Source organism: Corapipo altera, unplaced genomic scaffold, assembly GCF_003945725.1.
Source record: "Corapipo altera isolate COAL_440 unplaced genomic scaffold, ASM394572v1 79, whole genome shotgun sequence".
NCBI lineage: Eukaryota > Metazoa > Chordata > Aves > Passeriformes > Pipridae > Corapipo > Corapipo altera.
The window spans coordinates 1871774-1893683 of NW_020884927.1; the positions used below are offsets into that span (position 1 = coordinate 1871774).

Sequence of the window (21910 nt, forward strand, 5' to 3'; positions counted from 1 at the left end):
CCATGTTCCCAGCTGGGAAAGGGCCCATCCCCTTCTGGAAGGTCCTGCAGATTGGATTTGGGGTTTGGGGTGGACAATCCATCAGAGGCTGCAATGGGGTGTACCCAGAAAAGGACAGCAATGCACTGCTGGAAGGCTCTTCAGATTTTCCTTCCCTGTAGTCTCCCAGGTCCTACTGACACATTTCTGACTCATGTCCCCAAACTGTACCTCCAGGGAGCCTGGTTCTTAATCGCTTCAACAGAGCAGACTGACTGCTTAGTCATATTCCCTCTTGAAACCAGGATCTGAGGAGGCATCAGCTTGTCCCATTCTTTTTCTCCTCAGCAATTCTGCTAGGAGACACCTCTCCATCCCCAGGCTCTCAGTTCCCACTTTGCAGACAGGAAAACGTGCTCGACTCGCACCTTTTCAGACACTCAGGCAGAGAACAAATAGTCTCAGGCTGTTTATTACGTCCTCACGGTCTCTATACAGTACAGGTGAGTAACACTTCACAATGTGGTGACACGAGGAACTTCTCCAGCCTCACAGGGAAGGTGAGCCTAGAAAACAAGCAGCTAATGCAGAGGGAAGGTCAGACGGAACCCGAGCCCATGCCTTTCCCTGAGTGGGAAGGGATCAGACTGAACAGCCTGCATGGCCTGCCCAAACGGCTCCTGCTGTTATCTACCCACACCAGCAGCACCCAGACACTGCAGAGGCAGCTGCAGCATCAGGATCTCATTAAAATAAAAATGTGGCACAGGGAAGCTCTTTTGAGCTGGTCTTTCTACCTGGTGGCTCACTTCTGAGTTCACCCCATACAGTACTGCTATCCTCAGTCTCTTCTGAGCCACCCATAAGTGTGTTTCCACAGGAACAAGACATCTTTATTACCTAAAACAGTCTTATTTGACGCTTGGGTTTGGAGTGGGGTCCTCAAGGCCCCTTCCTACCAGTGGGACACTGCCATCCCACCAAAGGTGGAGGTGCCAAAGAGCTTAAAGACAAATCTGAACTCTGTGTGTCCGATTTGGATTGCTTGTAGAGGAGAAGGGGGAGAGATTATAAGGGGAGGAGATCTTCAATCGTGTTTTTTAAGGAAGGGGGATCCACCCCAGGATGTACTTGTACCCTGCTCCCTTCATTGCCAGTAATCCCGCAGAGATCTGCATGAGTAACCACAACAGAAGGTGCCTCCTTCCCCTCCTTGCTTTTTAGCTGGTGACTGCAGGCACTGATAGAGCAACATGAAGACATTTCTCTTAGGATAACGCTGTTATCTGTGTTGTAAATGCAAAGCTGAGCAGCTCCTCATCTGTCATGTTTTAGATCCAGCCTGGGGCACGCAGCACATGATGCAAACTGGGAGCTGAGGGGCTACTTGAGACAAACAATCCACTCCACAACTGGCCCCGTAGCTCCCTGGTACACTAGGTCCCTCCAGAAGCAGACACTGCCTTTTCTTCTGTAATTCTGTGCCAGAAATGTTTGAGTTTTTTGATAACAAACTCATTCCCTTCTGCCTCCTCTCTCCAATGCTCTCAGTTCCCTGAACTGCTGTTGAGTTTAGGGAGTAGTCTCAAATTAGAGATACATCCCTCCTGTAAAACCAAGAGGAGGCACAGAGCAGAACAACTGACTTTACCAAGCAAGTACAATACAAACACCTTTATTGACACCAGTTTTATGTACCAGAAAGCCAAGGGGAAGCCCAGCTGTGACCCTGCTCATGCAGCCACTGCCTCTGCACAGCACGGCTGCCCTCTCCACCAGCCAGCTCCTACCACAAGCACAGCACGTGGAATGTGGATGGAAGAAGAAGGAAGACAAATTGGTGGGGACAAGACGAGCCTCTGCAAAGCCCAGGGGGAGCACAGTAGAGAAAAGCATTCTGTTCTAGCAGCAAAATGGACTTTAATTGCAGTTCTGGGATATAATGCTACGATGCTGGAGGGAACACAGCACCAAGGAAAGAGACAACTGCAGCAGCCCCAGGAATGAAAGATAATGCAGAAATTACGTGAAACGTTTTGTTCTTACATAATGGGCAAGGAACAGCTACTAGGAGCTTTATAGTGACAGTGGGAGGTGTGTAGGAGGGAGGTGGCATGGCCAGAGACAAGTCTCTGGGGAAGGAAAAGGTAAAGAAGAGATAAGGGCTAGATGGGGATGGAGTGTAGGGAAACAGGAAGGCATGGGAGGAGTTATGGGAGACCCAGGCTCAGATATATGGGGACAAACAGTGCTGGTGGAGGGAAAGGTGCTTGGAGAACTTCAGGGAGGAAAGCATAAGGAGGAGGGAAGACCCCCAGGATAGGACAGACAAGGAGAGAGGGCTTTGAAGGGAGAAGCAAGAGGCCCCAAGGAAGGGGAGAGCTTGCACTGATGGGTGAGAGGCACTCCAGGACTGGCGTGAGGTATGCTTTGCTATTGCTCTGAATGCTGTAAACATTTTGGTTTTGTGTCTATCAGTGAACATTCAGTTCAGTTTGATACATGTGCTCTTATGGGTAACTGGAAGCCTAGCAGAGTTTTACATCTCTTACTACTAGTCAAACTCACACACAAGGCAAACACAACACTGGCTAAAAAATCTCATTTTATGTCATTTGTGCCTAATTCTCCTATTTTAACATGCACATCTATGTCTCAGAAAAGCTTCTGTAGTAGAGGACACTAAATAAGATACACATGAAGTCACATGCACTCTCACCCACCCACACCCGCAGACACACACACAGATTTTCCTCCCCTGCTTAGACCAGCGAGACTTTGCCCTTCACACCCCCCCAGCGTGAGGACAGGGACCCCTCTGTACATTAATGAGTCCACTAAAAGTGATGGAAATCATCCCAAGCCTGGCTGATGGGCCAAAGCAAGAGAATCTTAAAGTAGATTGAGATTCTGCATCTCCATCCTGGAGTTAACTCCACCTGAAGGTTATAGAAAAGAGAAAGGAGATTTGTACGCTCTTTTTCCCTTTTGCTGTCAAGGGACTTGGGAGCTGACTGGATATGTACCAGCAAACAGAATAAAAAGAGCTGAGTGAACCAATTTTTTTCCCTTGTCTTCTTATGATGGCACACTCTGTCTGACATTACTTGGAACATGAGGAAAATTTTGAAGGTGTGGGCTTATGGAGAAGAGAAATGGGGTTTCTAAGTTATGAATATCCCTTTCACATGAGGAAGAGATGAATCAAAGATAGGATATTTGTCCTTGATAGGGATTAGTCATCACTCAGTGCTTTCTGAAGCTTTGGTTCAGTCATTATTTCCTTGATCAGCCCCTGGTTTAAGGGGAAGAGCCATAGGCTGTCTATTTTAATTCACTTCAGACTGACATCTGGCATAAAAGAAGCAGCTGGTGCCAATTTTTTGTTTAGGAAAAATATAGTTTTGCTTTAAATAACTAGTCTGCTTTCCTTCAAGAGAGGCGAACTGTAAGAGCAGCAACAAAAATAACTGTGATAGACTCGTATGCCTCAGACAATACTTCTGCTCCACTCTGGGCTCTAGGATGATGTTTCCCGTGGAGGATGTTATCTGGCACAACTTTAATGGGCAAAACACTTCTCCTACACCAGCCAGTGTGATTACAGCTCCTGTCACCACTGCAGCAATGGCATCTCTGGATACTCCCACTCAAAGCAATTTTCCAGGCTGATGGAGGAGAGTGGGGAGCTTGGATTTGCAGGGTGTTGGCTGCTTTGGAGTTTCCTCATGAGTTCTGACATAAACTGAAAGGACAACAGCACCAACACTGGAGCAGCTTGTGGAGAGATGTTACCTCCTGGAGTCACACTCTGAACAGGACCAGCTCTTGTAGCCATCAGGGAAGCCTGGGGGTTGTCCTCACTCCCATTCCTTGGCACAAACATCTTGTTTCTGCTGTGTCCTCCTTTCCTGGCTGTATCTGTGACCCTCCCCACCGTGGGGGGCTTTGCCGCAGAGCCTCATCTGGGGTGCATCAGCTGGCACTAGAGATCAGCACCATCCAAGCCCACTCAGGAGGTCTGTCAGGGGCTTGTAGAGAAGTACCACAAGGCAGTTAATACGGCCTTCTGTCTTCTCTTTAAAAGCTGTGACTGCATAAGCCTCCTGCTGCTGGCTCTCGCATCCTGGGCAGTGCTGGGATGCTTTTTGCATGTGCAGGTGAGAGAAGGCTGAAAGTGAGGAAGGCAGGGCCAGACAAGGTGGCCTCTTCACCCCTTGCAGGACTCATGTGATGCCACAGTGTCAGGAAGCAGAGCTGCCGTTTGGCAGCAGTGGGATCACCAGTTGCAGTGACACTGGGTACAACTGGGGCCACAGGCCACCTCAAGGGGAATTATTTCAGCCAAAGCAGCCTGTGCCCCTGAGAGATCCCAGTCCATCCTGTGTTACACAGGTGTATTAGACAGTGTCTCTTGGAAAGGGCAGTTCTTCCAGTCTCTCCTCACCGTCGGTGAGGGAAGCTTTGAATCCTCCCTTGCAGGTCAAGCCCTGAGAGTGTTTCACCACAACATTGGGGGGTTTGCCCTCACCCCCTGGGTCAGGAGGGGGCTGTATAGGTGATGTGACTCTGCTCCACTTCCTATGGCCCGGATACCACCAGGGACAGCCACTGGATGCACAGCTGTATATCCTTTCCTTCCATCTTTGATTCCTCCCACAGCATTGCACAGGTTTTCCCAGACACCTGTGCCACTACGCCTTCTTTGCCAAGTATCTTGTTTGCCATAAAGCTTTGGGCTGTTGGAACTATTGCACAACACAGACCCCTTAGATAAATCATGGCAAATCCAGGGCATTTTTCAGACATCTCTCATTGCTCCCACTTTCTAACAAGCAGCACAGACCTTTGCCTGAAGCCACTAACAATCAAATTTGCAAAGCAACACCCAGACCTTGAGCATTGTCTCTCTGGACACACAACATTAGGGACATCACGTACCTCAACAATTCCAAAAGTTGTGCCACTGAGCCTGAGTGTGGCTGCAGAATGCCACATCTCTCACCACACTCCAACCCCTGCTCCTCAGGTGTCCTTGCAGGGGCAGAGGACAGCTTAGAACACTGGCCAGGACGCCAGAGCATGCTGCTCTTTCTGGCCAGTCCTCAGGGAAAGTTAACTGGAGATGATATTTGCCTACCAAGGACCTGGAGAATTCTGTTGCTGACTGAACAGGTACTGAAAAGCAGGTTTCCCTACTGAACATAAAATTTGCAATTGTACCGTATCTGGATTTTAGTGTCTTAGAGACCACACACCTCCAAATAAACCAAACATGCTTACCACCTCTATCTTGCTCCTGAAGCTATTTGTTCTAATGTCCTGCACAGTATCCTTACAGAGAGCCTCAAAAATTGTTTCCTACCTAGTTCACGGACAGTAATTTTTAATATCCAAGCAGGCTTTTTGTATCTCATTCCAAACACATCATGCTTAGCTTTAGAATTCACTCTACCTAGTTTACACCACACTACACTAAATCTTTATCAGCAGCTTTCTGATGTATCCAATCTACCCACCACCCTCATATAGAGCAGAGGTTTAAAGCCTCTGCTCTGTCGATGATGGAGAGAAGGAAAAGATCCATGGGGTCACTTTCCAGGCCTTCATAAAATTAAGAAAACAGACCTCTGGTCTGTAGGCTCAAATCCACAGACAGGCTGTCTGCTTCTCCACTAGAAAATATTGCAAGAATCCAACAAGCTGGAACGGCAATGCCGTGGAAATGGGGCCATCAGATGGTAGGAATTATTGCACAGCACAGAGGAGGTGCTACACCACTGACATCTGCACAGAGTCTTCTCCTGCAGTGGCTGTCCAGGCTGTGGGAATAGGGCCAAAGGACACCTCACACTTGGATACCCGTCCTGCTCACTCCATGCTTCCCTCTATCCTGTTTGAAACAAGCACCATGCAGCAGGGTCTGTGCCTTTAGTAGTTGGCATTGAACCCACAGTGGACAATTGGTAGGTAACAACAGTCAATAATCAGTGAATAATAAAAATATAATTGTGATTTTTCATGTTGCCATGCACTGGTCAGGTACTACATGAAAAATACCATCTACCATAGCAGACAGGTCTTGTGCTTCTCTTACATCTCAGCAAGGGGCAGGGGGACATTCTTTCTCTTGACTCTCTCCCAACAGCTGACAGATCATTCCTGAGAAGCCACCAATCCTGTTAAAGTCTGTGGCAGCCAGGAGCCTCTTCGTGTTAGGTTTTGGTACAGTGCCCAACACAACGAAGCCTGAACGATGACTGGGGTCCTGAGGCTGAGCTACAGCACAAATAAATAATATTAATGAAAAACAATCAGTCGCACTAGAAGACTTGTCTGACCACATCCAGCAAGAGCTTTTGGGATTACCTTCCTCATGAGAAAATCTCAGCTCCTTGGCAGTCCTATGGAAAACAACTCTTGGTCTCCATCCCTGAAAGGTAAGGGGCTGTGACAGGGTAGCAGCTGGTGTCATAAGGTGTGCAACCAAAATCGAAAGGTGAGCTGAGTTTGCTGATGGTTTCAGCACTGAGAAGCAGCATGAATCATGTGCCTTCTCCTTCTCTCTCCCTCCCCTTGGTCTCTGGGTCCAGACCCCAGCAGCCAGTGTGGGAGACACTGCTTTGGGCTGGACATGGCTTCACAAGAGTCAGAACTGCCTTTAGGGCCCTTCCAAGCACAGGGGAGAGGTGAGAGCCAGGGAGATGTCTGGAAGGATGGAAAGGTGCCATGGTGTTATTTACACACAAACCAATGCAGTAATTTTAAAGGAAACCTGCCTTCCCAACAGATGACCCTGTGACTAGAGAGGATTGTGGGTTTGTGCTAGAGGGAGGCAACAACTGCAAGGTGCTACTGCTAACCAAAAAAAAAAAGTACAGAAAGTCAAAGAGTCTTAATACCGTGCCTGGATCATGATCTGGAAGCCTCCTCTTCCCCTTCTCCCTCTTTTCTCATTCCCACTGCTTTTAACACCAAGAAATTTTCACATTTAGACATGGGTTTTGGCTGTTGTGGGAAGCACATGGTTTCTGAGGGCCCCACAGCTGCTCTAGCTGAGCCTCCTCTGGGTTTGAGACAGCAGGTCTGTGTAAATTTTGGATCTCAGGAACCTGGGATATGAGTCTTTCTCCATCAGGCTGTGCACCTTCCCCTGAGCTTGGTCAAAGCAGGAGAGGGAGGGCTCCTGCACATTTCTTCTTGTCAGCTCCCGTGTCTGGAAGTCTATGTTCACCTGGGAAAAGTAGCAGAAGAGAGTTTGGTACTGAGTGACCAGTTTGCCTCCTTCAAATGGCACATTCCCTCTCAGCCGTGGCAGTAAAACAGCAGCAGAACCAAGGTCCCACCCTCACCCGGGCGTAAGCAGCCCCCACAAGTCTGCAGAGTTTAGTGATCCAGTGGTATGAATCCTGCCCCAAGCCTGGAAAAGTTGAACTGGATTTATAGTGATCTGAGCACTTCTGAAGTCAAATTACTTTTATTCAGACTCTTATGCAGCACGTCATCCAAAAGTGCTGACTCAGCCTAACCTCTCTCATGCCAACCATGGTTTCTCTATTCCCTTTATTCTTTGCAATGCCTGATATACAGCTGAATGAACTTTTAACTGGGGTTAAACTATTAGTACATTCTTATTAAATGCTTTCAAACTCTGTTGATCTAAAATAAATTGTTTGATTTTTCCCATAACAGCTTAGTGTTACAATATCTGGAGCAGAGGCTTAAGAAAATAAACCACCCCAATGTTATGACTGCCTTTTGTTTGCAAAGCCAGCTAAGGGAGTTTTCCTGTTTTCTTTCCCTAGCAAAGCAATCAGCATTTGTTAGGGTTATTGTTTGGAAAAAAACGGCTGAAAAGTTGGTATTTGTTGTTACTAACCCAGTGTCCAAACTTAAAGGAGCCTGGAAAGCAAAGCTGTCTGCATTATTGTGGGTGACAGCAATACAGATTAACTCTCTGCATCACTTAAGGGTCATTTCACATTCCAGCATGCCAAAATTATAACAGTGTTAAGGAAATTTCACTGGACCAAATTATAGGAGAGCCCCCATCCTACCTGTACTCTACATTTGTAATCAAGATTCAGCCCTACAGTCCTTAAAATCTCACCCAGCTCCATGAATAACAGCAGGAAGACAGTAACGGAGAGCAGTGGGCATTGAAGCATTCCCTGAGACCCACACACTTTGGTGTAAATCTGGGTCCTCCTCAGTGGTCTTGCAATAGCCTTCCTAGCCCAAAAATAGAGTAAAATGAGCCCCTTTTAGGGGCTCCCCTCGTGGGCACCTGGATTGTGCCAAGCACCCGTGCAGTGGAGCAGAGGCAGTAAGTGCAGTGAGGCCCTCGTGGCTGTGTTATGAGTACAATAACACAACCCAGCATCACGACACAGGATCTGACAGCTGCATCTGCCTGTCAGCACTTGAAAGAGGACTTAACAATTCCAGGCTCTGCGTTGTGACTGCACTTTTTGTTCAGCTCGGAGTTATTGTTCGCGTCTTTCAGGAGGTCTAATTGAGTTGGGAGTTAGTCAGCAGATAAACACTTCTCCCTGGAGAGTCAACACGTTAGTCATTCCTGGGATTATTCTATGCAAAGTGTCCTGTGAGGAATGAGCCCAATAGCCTGCTCGAGGATTGATAGTAAATGAGAGGAGCAAGGTGAAATGCTTCTAGGAAGCTGGAAGAGGTTAGGAAATGTAGGTTGAGGCTGCCGGTGAACTCTCTGGCTGTGACTAATTTAGTATCATCGAAGTGGTTGCCCTCACTGGGAATGAGTCACCATGAGCAGAGGCAGCTGCAGCAGCCAGGATGGCAGTGCCACCCTCCTTATCCAGTCATCACCATCACCTCTGGGAGGGGAAGGAAGGAGGGAGGGCTCCCTGGCACCCCACAGGTCCCATGTGGGGGAGATGGACCTGCTCCCCTCGGCGCAGGGATGCCGTGCCAGCCCAGGGTGCTGGAATACCCTCTCACCTCTCGTGGAGCCTGCACGTCGATGAACTCCTCAAAGATCCTCTGGGCCTTGGCAGCCAGCTTGGCTGCTGAGCGGGTCTTCTTGAAGTCCTCGCAGGCGAGCCAGAACTCCAGGTTTTCCTCACTGAACTCAGTCTTCAGGAAAGCACGGAAAGCGGCCAGTCCATCTGCAAGAGAGACGTGGGGAGTTACAACGGGAGGGGAAAGAGGAAGCTGCCTCTTTAACAGACACCCTTCCATCCAACCCTGCCTACCAAAGACAATTTGATTTTTCTCCCAAGGTCTGCTATCCCAGCATGTCCATAGCTTACACTGCTGCATCAGGTGAACTCTTTTGAGCTGCCACGAAGCCAAACATCATTTGATGTAGCTCTGTAAAACTGTTTTCCTCAAGACTGGGACACTGAACCTTTGAAAAGTTCCTCCTGGAATCATCAAGCTTGAAAGGTACCATCTCTTTGCATCTTGCGCATCTTAATGTAACACTTTGTAACATCCTGTCATTAAGAAAAGCCTTTAATAAAACACGGCAGCTGTGGACTTGTCTCCTATGTTTTCTGTCACTTTGCTTTATTGCCTTGTGCCATTTTTGGTTCTTATTTAAACAGAGGAAGGATCTTGGAGAGTCTGTTAGAGCTACAATAAACAGGAGAGGAAAAGGACGCAGCATAATTACAACTTGTCTGGTCGGTGGTAAAAGTGTTCTTATCACTTGCTAATGCTTAGCAATTGTGGCATTTCAGTAATGTAATCTGAGTCAGCCGGGGCAGATTAGAAATATGGAAAGATTTATTAGGCAATCTGTGTCCTCTTAAACCCCTGCCTGGGCCTATTTATGGACACAGCCATTGTTTTTTATTTCCTTTCCCTGAACGGCACCAGCAGAGTTGAAGTAGCTGGAGGTTTCATACATGCCCTTTCTCCCTGGGATAAATTTATCTCCCAGGTTTTTTTTCCAGTAACATGTTTCTAACTCTTCCCTGTCTTTTTCTATAGGGTCTGAGTTTTTGTAGTTCATGACTGGAAAGCTCTTGAGTCAGCATTGGCTACTTCCCAGCAAGTGCCTAAAAATATTGCTGGAATGGGGAATGCACTCGGCAAGGTCATACTCATTGGAAGGATGAGAGGAGCAGCGTTGTACAGGATCTGACAAAGACTGATGGGGGTTTGTAGGACCTCAACTCCTGCAATGCTGTGGGTTGAGGGCTCCACCTGCTCCTTTTCTGCTGTGGGAGATCTTGGCAGTGCTGCCTTCCCTCCTTTCTCCCATGGCAAGGACATGGAAGCTGCAATGCTTGGTATGGATCATTTTTACACATCCAGAGCAAGCCCAGGCCCACCAGGGACAGGGGCTGGCCATCTCACAGGATCCATCACAAACTCCCTTACAGCTTTATCCTTGTTTTCTTGCCTGTACTGGGTAGGTGAGGAGAAACAGCAATCACAGAATCCTAAAAGGCTTTGGGTTGGAAAGGACCTTAAATATCATCTAGTTCCAACTCCCCCTGCCAAGGAGAGTGAAATGTTCTTTATATTAATAGTGCCAGCCAAGAACTGTGCACCTGACTACAGATAGTACAAACATTTAGTAGTAAGCCAAAGAATTTACCACAGATCTATAAATGGCTACAAAAAAAGCAGACACTGAGCCTATAACTTGTGGGAATTGTTTTATCACACTCTTGCTACATACAAATCAAATCATAGAATCACAGAATCACAGAATAGTTTGGGTTGGAAGGGACCTTAAAGATCATCTTGTTCCAACCCCCTGCCATGGACAGGGACACCTTCCACTAGACCAGGGCTTCCAACCTGGCCTTGAACACTTCCAGGGATGGGGCAGCCACAACTTCTCTGGGCAATCTGTGCCAGTCCCTCACCACTCTCTTGGGGAAGAATTTTGTACTAATATCTAATCTAAACCTACTCTCTGTCAGTTTGAAGCCATTCCCTCTTGTCTGTCACTCCATGCCCTTGTAAAAACTCCCTCTCCATCTTTCTTCCTAGCAGGGCTGCTCTTGGTCTGTTCATTCCCAGCCTGTATTGATAGTAGGAGTTGCCCTGACCCAGGTGCAGCACGTTGCACTTGGTCTTACTAAACCTCATGAGATTTCCACGGGCCCATTTCTCAAGCTTGTCCAGATCCCTCTGGATAATCCTAAAATCTTTCAACAGGCTATTCAGATAGTTCCTTCTATATGCTGTATACGCTATCTATATGCTATATATACATATATGTTATAGATCTTTAGCAATGTAACACTACCCTGTTTCTCCCTCGGTATCCTAATCTTATTCCTCCTTCTCTTGTTTCTGGTAATCATTTAGGACATGGAGATATTTTTCAGCTCCTGCTGAAGCCTCAAGCCCTAAGAAATGGCCCTGGGTATTGGGCACCAACAGACAATCCTATTTCTGGCTGCATGTCAGTCAGCAGAGACTGCCTAAGTTCTCAAAGGGAAAGGCAGAAATGCCTTTGGTCCTATCTGCCAGCCAAGACCAAATTAGAGGCTAAACCCCTCTGTTCTGGGTTTCTCAAAGCTCCTTCAACAACAGGCTCTGTGCAGTAACTGCTCCATCATCAGTTTGGGATCGGCAACAAAAATGGATACATCTCAGCTGTGCTTCCTCCTTCTGTCAGCCCCAGATATAGCTGTATTATTCCAACTCATCCTGACACTTCTTAATTAAAGGACTTTTAGGAGAAGATCAAGGTTTTACACTGCTACAGTGAACAAAACCAGAGCTCTTGTCCACAAGCACTGCAGAGCAAATAACAGTGCAAATTGTGGGTCCAAGCCTGGGGCGACAATAAGATGACATCAGCCCCGAGAAGTAGAGCAGAGTGCCAAAGGCATCTCCAGGAACAAGGCACCTGTCAGGATCATGCTGCCCATGGCTGCTTTGAGCACCTCCGTGGGGAGATAAATATGGTAAAGGAGAGGGATGTTTTAAGGCTGCTCACCTTCCTGAAATCTGGGACACGGAAACACTTTCCAAAACCTGTATCCCCCTTAATGCCTATACAGTTCACAGGTCCTGTGTGGGAGCAAGTGGAGGACTGGAGAATAGAGCAGGGAGTCTTTGCAGGAGGGAAAGGAGAGGATATAATGGCAGACTGACATGTTTCAGAATGAAGAAAATAAAAAAGGGAGAAAGTTGCAGTTCCTCAAGATCTGTGTCATTTTATATATCCTCAGTTCCTAGGATGCTTGACATTAAATATTCCAGCATCCAAGCACACTTCTGTGACTAGACAGTCTCGGCTGTGTGTCCCTGCAGAGATCTTGCTCCCCTGGCTTTTTTTTTCCCCCCTTTTTTCCTGTACAACAGCTCCAGCGTCCCACCACTGACAGAGAATAATTTTCAGGAATAGGAGTGTTGCATCGAAGTATCAGCTCTGCAAAATATCATCTCTGACAAATATAATATCAGAAAAATGTAATATCTGAAAAGTATCTGAAAAATGTAATAGCTGGGAAATGTAATTTCTGCCAAAGGAAAGGAATACCATGATTGACAAGGAGAGAAAGGCGTTTGCTTCAGCCCTGCCCCAGAGAGCAGCCGCAGCAGGTGTCCCCTGGGACCAGGAGGTTTCCGTGTGCTCTGCCTCCTGCTCTCATGTCAATCAACTCCTTTTTATCTTGAAGTAAGTTTAGACAGCGAATGGATAAATAATAGTGTCTGGCTGTTCTCTGTTTTTTCATATATTCCTGTCGTGCACTCCTCACAGCTTTCGAGGAGCTGGAAGTGATGAGGCTGAACCTGTGAGGACCTTGCAGAGGAGGCTCTGGATGCTGGAGAGGTCATCCTTGGCTCCAGGCTGCCTTGGTTTTCATCTTTAGTCCTTGACTGCCTGCCAGCACTTACAGCTGTGCCTGACAGCCAGGTTTGGAGATGGGAGCCCAGAGGACTGGTTGGTAAATCACTGCCCGCAAGTATATCATGGAATAATGACAAATCTGACTGAAAGGGCAGGAGGACAGTTAGACATGGGGACTGCTACCACCTGAGCTGGAATTTGGTCTGGATGTTTACTTTAATCTCCTCCTGCACAGTGAAAGCTCTCCAGAAAGGGTCACTCATGAATGATCAACATTTCAAAGCTCATCCTGTGCAACTGGACAGCTTTTTGCTAGGGCTACCAGGACTGGATTGGAGTGTGGTATGAGCAGGAGAGCATCACTTCCTGAAATAACCTGGAATGTGATTCCAAAGGGATGCTTTATACAGAGAGCACAGAAATTAAAAGCAGTATTAGAAGTCTTCAGATGCAGCAGCACAAGATATCCCTAACACATTGCCTAAGGGCATGGCCATTCAAGAGGACAGGATGTGCTGGGTAGAGATGCACAGCCCTTCTAGACAACTACTGGGCAATTATTCAGGAATTTGATTCAAGAGATTTGCTTGAAGCCAAAGGAGGAAATCAGTACTGATGAATCAGATAAGTTGAAGGTGAAGAAATGGAGCTCTTTACTGAGTCTCAAGAGTCTGAGACAGAAGCCAAAGGCATCTGAGTTTTCACTTTTGCAGTGTAAAAACAAGCTTCAAAATGCCCTGTTCTCCATTCAAACAGACTGAGGAACATACAAGAGGATTGCCAGGAAGGACTGTGCAAGTGATCACACATTACCCCATCCCAAGACCTTGCAGGTCACCTGTGAATCAGACAGTGACAGGAGTTTGTGTTTTATAAATGGGCAGTGCCAGGCAGCTTGATGGCCATGTGAGGGCAGGGACTCAGGAGCTCCTAAAATCCTGTTCAGACATTGCTCTTCAGGACACAGGGAATGAATCCTTTCCAGCAAGAAGGGCTGTGGAGGAAAGGACTGAAGTGGCCAGCAGGAAACACAAGGCAGGTCTTAACTAAGGCAAGCCTCAGCAGCGTGAGGAAGGGCAGAGATTAGTGGCCTAAATCACTCAGGCAGGGAGGCTTAATAACCACGCACCTGCCACTGTCAGAGTAAAAAAGCAATCAACAACCATTAATTTAATGCCCACATTTCACTCCATCAGCAGACTTCATGTAGGGAGTAAAGGTAGAGTCCCTGTGGCTGCTGGGTGAACGGATTAGCTCCATGGAGCATGTTGGGTCCAGGGCTGGAGAGACAAGGTCGCACACGTACGTGCTCTCGCTGCTGCTGAGCAGTGCTTCGTTTAATCTTAGCTGCCTGCCACCAGCACAATGTTAATGCTAATGCTGTTCTGGCTTAGAAAGAACTAGAGTAGGTTGGGATATTCCTGTGCTGTGTAGGAAGAGGAGGAATGTGTAGACAACAGAAGGAGGAGAACAACAATAAAGTTTGGGCAGAAGAGCACAGAGATCACAAGAAAATCTGGAGTCGGGGGGAATTCACCCCTAAGATAAAAGTGGAAATTCAATGCAAAGGTTCTCGGTGTGAGATGCTTTGTTGAAAAGTGAATAAGGGTGGAGGACAGACTGTGCTGCTGGATTCTGGACAAAGGACAAGCCATGTGTCCAGCCCTGTGAGGGATGCAGAATGAGACATGCTATTGCTTGTGTTTCCCTCCAGCAGCCTGTCAAAAGAAATCGTCATCTGGCTGACCAGGCTGTACCTCCTGGGCATGGGTACAGAGGGGGGATTACTCCTCAGTTACTCACACGCATGCACACACACTCTGGGGACCCCGCTGAGCTCCTCTTCCCTGGGAGTCATTGCTCTGGCACAAAAAAGGGAAAGATGCCAAAATCTAGCATTTTAAAGCTTAAAGCCACTGCTTTTGCTCCCTGGGCACCCAAGGAAACACACTGCATGCAATCTGTCTCTTACTTTCTCAGTTCCCTGAGAAGAGTAGGATCAGACTCCTCTCTCCTGTTGCTTGCTCAGAAGCCCTGACCCCAGGGAACAATGCTGTGCTGTGCTTGCGTCTGGCAGTGAGCTCAGACAAGGCTCCTGATGTAAAAAAGGTCTGGCTGACCCCAGGGTTTCAAGTTGATTTGCTTTACCCATTAGCAAAAGCAATTAGGATATCATTGCACTGACCTATCCATCTGGGGCTGCCAGTGAAACCGAGCTGTGCTGCATCCCACTGCTCAGCACTGCTTACTCCAGGAGGGATGAGGGATGCTGGATCCCAGTGCCAGTGCAAGAGGAAGGTGGGGGTGCAACAGGGAGAGCCTTCCTGCCTTTCCTACTCGCAATCTCTTGCAAATGTCAACACAAATTACCCTTTAAATGACTGGGGAATTAATCCAAATCAGACCACTCTATGCAGAGGGGCATTACCCAGCCTGGGAATCTCTGCAGAAAAGCAACTGCTTCAAATCCCAGGGTTTTTCAATCCAAGGTGCCTCAAGACAGCGACAGGTCAGGATCAAACATTATCTACACAGAACATCCATTAAAACAATGTGGGAGAGAGAAACAGGGAGCTCCATGGGGCCATCACACTTCAAGAGGTATTTGGCAAAAGTGAGCATAAAATCACAGAATGGTTTGGGTTGGAAGGGACCTTAAAGATTATCTAATTCCAGCTCCCCTGCCGTGGGCAGGGACATCTTCCACTAGACCAGGTTGTTCAAATCCCCACCCAGCCTGGCATAATGACACTCTCTGTAGAGTTTGTATAATGCATGAAACCTATTCAGGTCACTTCCATTTAGAAACCTTCTGGAGACTCATGAAAGTAAGAAGGGGAAGAAGTGATGCCTGCTCTGAATACGAGGGCAGCCTGCTCACCTTGGCATTTTGGAGAGTCTTTTAGGGAGCTCTGAACCACTTTCTTGCTCCTTGGAGCTATTTTTCCACCTGTCCAACCCCTTGCAATATTGCCCACAACGTCTGCCCTGTTTTCAGCTGCTACATCCAGCTCCTGAGTCCTGCTTGAGAAGTCCAGGGTTTATTTTCCCCAAAGAACGGGAGGGCTGGAAGGGACCCAAAACCTCCGTAACTGCAGCAGAAAGCACCACACAACCCCCTGAAATCAGTATCACAATCTCCTTTCCAAAATAAATGAACTGTCCATCTAGTGAAGACAGAGTTCATGACAGATGTGTCAGGCAGAAGTGATCTACCTGCAGATGCTGTGAGCCTCGGGGGAAATTCTCCCTGAGCCCAGCTGGTGCTTAGCCCATGCCCCCAAGCATGAATTTTCCCTGGCTAATATTGTTCACCTGAGCAGTCACAGGGAAATTAGGAGACAGTTCTGTCCTTTTCTTGGCACTGAAAGCAGAATATTATCTGGCAGCTTCACTACAGGCAGATGCCAGCAGGCCAGGTACTGCTTTTTTTTACTCCCAAATTTTGGCAGATAAGGCATAAGGCTCCCTTACCTGTCTAATATCAGCACACCTCTAACAGCAAAAATGCAACTCATACAATATAATTAATTTTTTGAATACATGTTCTTCTCTCCTTAAACCACTGTAACTAAAACAACATTTCTGTTGCAACAGAGCTTTTTGTATTTGCATCATTATAACCCTTGGTTGCCAGGCTGGCAATTCCAGAAGCTTCAGGTGCGGAGCAGTTATAATATATTCCTTTAGAAAGTAGTTTATTAAACAACAAATTTCTTTGTCACCAATCACCAGGCAATGTCACCGTGACTGTAGATAAAAAAAGATTAATTTAAATTTTAAAGATCACCTTCTGTTGCTATTAGGAACTGAATATTTTTCATTAGTGCCAGAGAGTTATCAGAATTACTTTCCGTTCTAGAGACAGGAAAAATCCTGATAATTCATTTATCACTCTATAAGCCTAATTTATTAATAAAACCAGACACTCTCGGGGAAGCTGTTGGACAAAATAATTGAACTAAGGTTTGATTCAGCATCTGCAGTAGTCACCCAAAGAGGGAATGAATTGTATAATGTCAGGGCATAGATGGGTAAATTTGCTGGGTTTTGTAACCAAAGCATTTTTGCTGCAGTCTCTATCTAATAAGGAGAATTTCAAGTTTTACATCGGTGAGGGAGGAGCAGGGACTCAAGTTCAGGATGGTAACAGTGATGTGCATATCCTGTCCTCCTCCTCTTCATCCCCAGGCATCTCATAGTCTCTTTGGTGCATTTCTCCTCTTCTTGTTCTGAATTTCCACAAAAGAAAGGTTCCCTCTTAGCCATACCCAGCTATACAATATATTTTTTTTCCTATTGGCTGCAAGAGCAATGATCTCAACTAGATACTGCTGCTAAAATTATATACTGTTTTTTCTGCCTTGGTCAGCCAGCCTGTTCAAAGTTGTCACTTAATTCCCTGCCAAAACTGTTGTCAACGCAGTAGAAATCCAGCAAAACTACACTTTGCTTAATAATATAATTCTACACTTGTATTTTAAAATGTAAGTGCAGAAAAACCTGAACCTCTAAGCAAGCCAGACAGCTCCTTATTGCAATGAAACAGTTCACCGCCCACATTGACTTTTCCCCAACCTTGTCTCACTTGGGTTTTATTCTCCAATAGAAACACATGAATGAGCCCATACTGCGAACTTCTCTTTCTTGTTTATCATTTCTCAGCATGAAAATGCTGGCAAAGCAGAATCATATTTGCTGAACAGAACTGATACAATTGATCTGTTGAACAGAGCGAGGTGGGCTGATGATAGGTTGGCGTGAGTTTTCTGGATGGGAAATTTTCAGGTCTGCATTGATAACTGTAAATTAGATTCTGCTCAGGGCGACCACGGATGATTTCTCTGCGGCAGAGCGAGTTGTTCAAGGTTACTGAAGCAGGCAGGGTGTTGTGTCGTGGTGCTCCCAGCAAAGGCTGCACCTGCACACAGCTCAGAGAGCAGCTGCAGGGAGAGGGGAACAAACTGGAGTCGTGGATCTCGGGGGGATTTAGTGAGCTGCGAACCTGCTGTGTGCCTGGGTGGAAAGGCTGCACCCAGAGGCACGTGCTGAAGGATGATCTGCAGGGTTGCAGCCTCGGGGTCCTGCCTCCAGTACACCCCTAGGGGTTGGAGAAGGCTCAGGCTGATGACTTTAGCTGTTGTGGGTTTCCAGGAAGTAGCAAAGCCAGGAAGGAAACACACAAAAACCTTTTAAGCAGAGGGCAAGTCCTGCCTAGAAAGGATGGTGACCACTGGGTAGTGAGCAGGTGTCCAAGGCACCCTTCCCCTGCTATGCAACACATACTTTGCCCTAACTACAACAGGTATTAAGGGTACAAAAGGAAAAAAAAGTGTAGAATTTGATCTCTACTCACATTTATGGGACAAAAGGACATCAAAAGAGTCTGCCCATCTTGTTGCTTCTTCTGTTGAGAGTCTTCTGAAAAAAAAGGAAGAGGCAAGTTGCAGACAACCCATGGCTGCTGATCCCCTCTGGAGCTGTTTGGTGGGGACACCAAAAAAGGCTGAAATTCTTCTCACCTGTCTTTGGAGGTCTACAATGTACAGGTCTCCAGGTGAGCCAATGACCCTGGGTTTTCTTTAGAATCAGTGAGGAGATACTAAGGGACTTGCAGAGACTCAGCTCAGTTCATCTCACACCCCAAGATAGGCAGGTAAGCCAGAAGAATCACACTCGAAAAGGGACCAATTTTCCCTTATTGACTCTAAGCAGAGGCCCAGGGAACAAGCTCAGGTGCAGACATTTACATTGTAAACGCCAAAAGTCAAGCAAAATGAAACCCACTGCTGCAGAAATGTTTATTTCTCTCGCTTGCCTTTCAGGGGAAGATTAGATCTTAGCTCAGGTATAAGCAGCGACTTGTGATCAGATGAGTCCCATCCCAGTCATCTCAAATCAGGACTCTGGATGGTCAGAAGCATCTGTACAAACTATCACCCAAATTTTGGCAGTGCTTCATAGCAAGGCTCAGATGAAGGTGACTGTGACCTGAAATTGCAGGTCACCTCTTATACCAAGCCAGCTACTCAGGCTTCGGTTTGTGATGACAGAGGTGTAAATTACATCCTCAAGTAGGTGTAGACTGTCCCACATACAGCAGTGGAGACTCTGCACATGTCCTGTCTCAAGGGAGAACTCGTGTCAATGATCCAGGTATTTGCTGAGGCTGTTCCTGCTGTGTCAGTGCTGTTTTGTTGTCCTCCTTCCCCGTGGCTAAAAGAACTGGTCACAGCTTATACAAAGTACAACAAAAGGAAGACAATACTGGAGGGGGGTGGTGGGCAGTGAGGGGAAGGACAGAAGTGGGGTTGGGGTGGGATGCTGCAGCTATACTCACTTCAAAGCCCGGTTGGGCTTGTCCGGAAGAATAGCTGTGAAATCATTATATGAGTCTGATTTGTGAGACAGGCAGCCCAGGCGAGTCCTCATCCCTCTGTTCCTGTGGTCGATGTGGGGGAGCAGGGGTGTTAGCAGGGGAAAACCAAAGAAGATGATGATTATAAGTCTAGCCAGAGTGGCAAAAAAAAAAACCAAACCAAACCCAAAAAAAACCTCAGTGACACTGTGCCTCATCAGACCTGTGTCCTTGACTCCCTCATCCGTGGGAGTGACCCTGAGACATCTCCAGTAAGATGTCAGGCAGATGCCAAGGATGGACACAGCATCAGAGCAGCTGAAGGCTCACCCACACCAGTCATTCAGCTGCTCTGACTGGCAAAAAGGCTTTTAAAGGCTGCACACTTTGGGATGGTTTCTTGGAAAGTTCTGCTCTGGTCAGGTGTGGGAGGAGAGCAATGGGCAGCAATACAAGAAATCAGTCACCCTGTTCCAGAAGCACCACAAACAGCACAAATGCCAGGGCTGGAGGACAGGAGGGGGCTGGAGGAAGAAGAGTGGGAGTAAGGCACCTGCAAGGTGAGCCTGTGCTGCAGAGCCATGAGTCCCTGGCCAGGATCGATCCCAAGCAGCTTCTTTAGGCTCAGGGTTACATAAGCAGGATAAAACTGCCTCTTTCCTGACACGCTTACCCAGGCAGAAAATGGCTTTATTGCTTTTTTTCCTCTGAATTTCAAACCAGCCCCAGAGCCTTCGATCCTCCGCCAGCCCCTCGCGTCCTTGCCAGCCCCTTCCCGGGACAGCAGCCGCAGCATCCTTCATTACATAACCCCGGGATGGGGAGGAACACAAAGGGAGAGGCAAACAGAACACACACATGCATCCTATGGGACTGGCACCATCTCCTCTCCAAAACACACAGGGACTGGTAACGGGTTTACATGGGCTCTAGGAGAGCAGAGCCTGTGACTTGCCTCTCCAACCCAAGGGCATCTCTTCTACCAGATTCCCTGGAAATCAAATCAGGCCACTCTCTCCTCTGGACCATGGGAGGAAGGTTTAGTGACTCAGTCTCCACTTCTCAGCTGTTGGACCTACTTTTGAGCTGGAGGAAGCCCTTCTCCAAGCCCAGCTGCCAAACAGATGCCGAATAGTTTCTGTGGCTGCAGGAGTACAGGATTTTTTCCCTTCCATATGTAATTCTTGCAGAACACTTCAGCACCAGTGCCTGAGCCAATCTGTAGCGTGCCTGTTTCCCCCTTCTCCTCCCGCCCTTCGGAGAGCTTCTATTATTGCACATTTTAATGTAATCTTAAAGCAAATTAAATGTTAATTAAATGCACCGAGTGTCTCCCTGGTGCAGCACAGGCAGCTCGCAGCATTTAACAGGCACAAAAACCAGGAGATCTTCACTTGCAGGAATTGTTGCACAGCCTCCAACTATGGACCCACGGCCATGGGCCCGGGATGCTGCGCTCCATAAACACCAGATATCAGCACAGAGAGTGTCACATTCCCAGCTGAGCATGCTGGACCTGCTGTGCTCAAACAGACACCGAGTCTCCTAGGGGATCCTCCTGGTACCTTTCCTGATGCCTCCTACCCCCAACCTTTCTCTGTTTGCTCTAGCAAGCTCACGAATTTCCCAGCAAGAGGTGTGACACACATTACCGCAGTGCTGCTCAGAATTCCCTCTGATGCCTGAGATCAAGGGACTGCAGCAGGGAATCAGAGTGTATGGGGGGCAGAGACGCTGCGCCACGGGCAAGGAGTTTGTCTGTCTCACCCTTCTCTTGGTGAGGACTTCCAAGACAGGACACAGGAGAAGAGAGGAAAAGAAACTGGGTCCGCAGGAGATGGAGAGGCAAGGGAAGGGCAGGAGGGAAGAGGAGACGCTAGAAGAAGCTGAAGGGCTTGCTGGACAAGATAGACAGCGACAGGATGGGCAGGGGTGAGGGGTGCTTTGTGTCTTTCCAGTTACCTCCGTGGGATCAGTAAGGCAGCCATTCAGGCATCCAGTTATGGTTAACCCTTTAACTGGCTGGCTTGGACCGCAGTTGGGGCTGTTTGCAGGAGGCAGGAGTGCAGGAAGGAGGGATTTACTGTCTCATGTCCTGGCACTTAAAAATATATCAAAGGATCCTCTTTGCCAAAAACAAGGAGGGCCAGTTGTTCTCAACCCATTTGATCCTCGCCTCTTAGCGCGGAAGGTCAGTTTTTCAATGGCAGATGTTCGGAGTTGAGGGATGATCACAGAGGAGAGACAGCATTTCCTTCTAAGACCAGGACCGTGGGTTTAAGTCCAGCTTCAGGTTTAAAGAGATTTGAGTTTGGCGTCACAGCTCACCACGGAGCAGCAGGAGTTGGCATTATTGCACTCATCATTCAACACCTTTGAAGGTCTCTCCTCAATGGGCAGAGCTCCGGGCTGACCTCGCTAAGAAGGCCAAACTACCTCTTGTCCCTGTCCCTCCAGGTCATGGCTGGTGTTACTGGCCAGGCATCATGGAAAAGCTGGCACTGCAAATAAAATAACAGGAGGACTTCACGCATCTGCAGGTGCTGGTCCTTTCACCATCACAGGCTCAAGCACTCACACAAAAATGACTCAAGGCAAGCGACTCCTCTTTGGGCTGGTGGGAGCCTGTGGGGAGCCAACAAGGAGATGCACAGCCTGCAAAGGGGAGGGAAGGAGGAAGGGAGAGAGGGAGACTGGGGATGGCAGGGTTTCCATAAGCCTTGGCACACAGGCAACTGGTTGAACAAATCTCACAGAGAGTGAAGGTGAGA

The 21910-nt window shown here is 47.6% G+C and overlaps 1 protein-coding gene across 7 annotated transcripts in view; it reads right to left on the reverse strand.

Moving 5' to 3' along the window:
• Positions 1–435: 435 nt before the first annotated feature.
• RGS8 (regulator of G protein signaling 8) overlaps positions 436–21910 on the reverse strand; it is a 29555-nt gene continuing 8080 nt past the window's right edge. For 2 of the 7 annotated variants that reach the window (XM_027658538.1, XM_027658537.1), the window contains 5 exons: positions 21102–21640; positions 19122–19223; positions 18138–18202; positions 8956–9122; positions 436–7213 (listed from right to left, as the gene is read on the reverse strand). In XM_027658538.1, the coding sequence (XP_027514339.1) occupies positions 7031–7213; positions 8956–9122; positions 18138–18202; positions 19122–19223; positions 21102–21127 (543 nt within the window). In that variant the 5' untranslated portion in view covers positions 21128–21640 and the 3' untranslated portion in view covers positions 436–7030. The remainder of the gene's footprint in view (positions 7214–8955; positions 9123–18137; positions 18203–19121; positions 19224–21101; positions 21641–21910) is intronic. The other 5 variants (XM_027658533.1, XM_027658532.1, XM_027658536.1 and 2 more) reach the window with 3 other exon arrangements.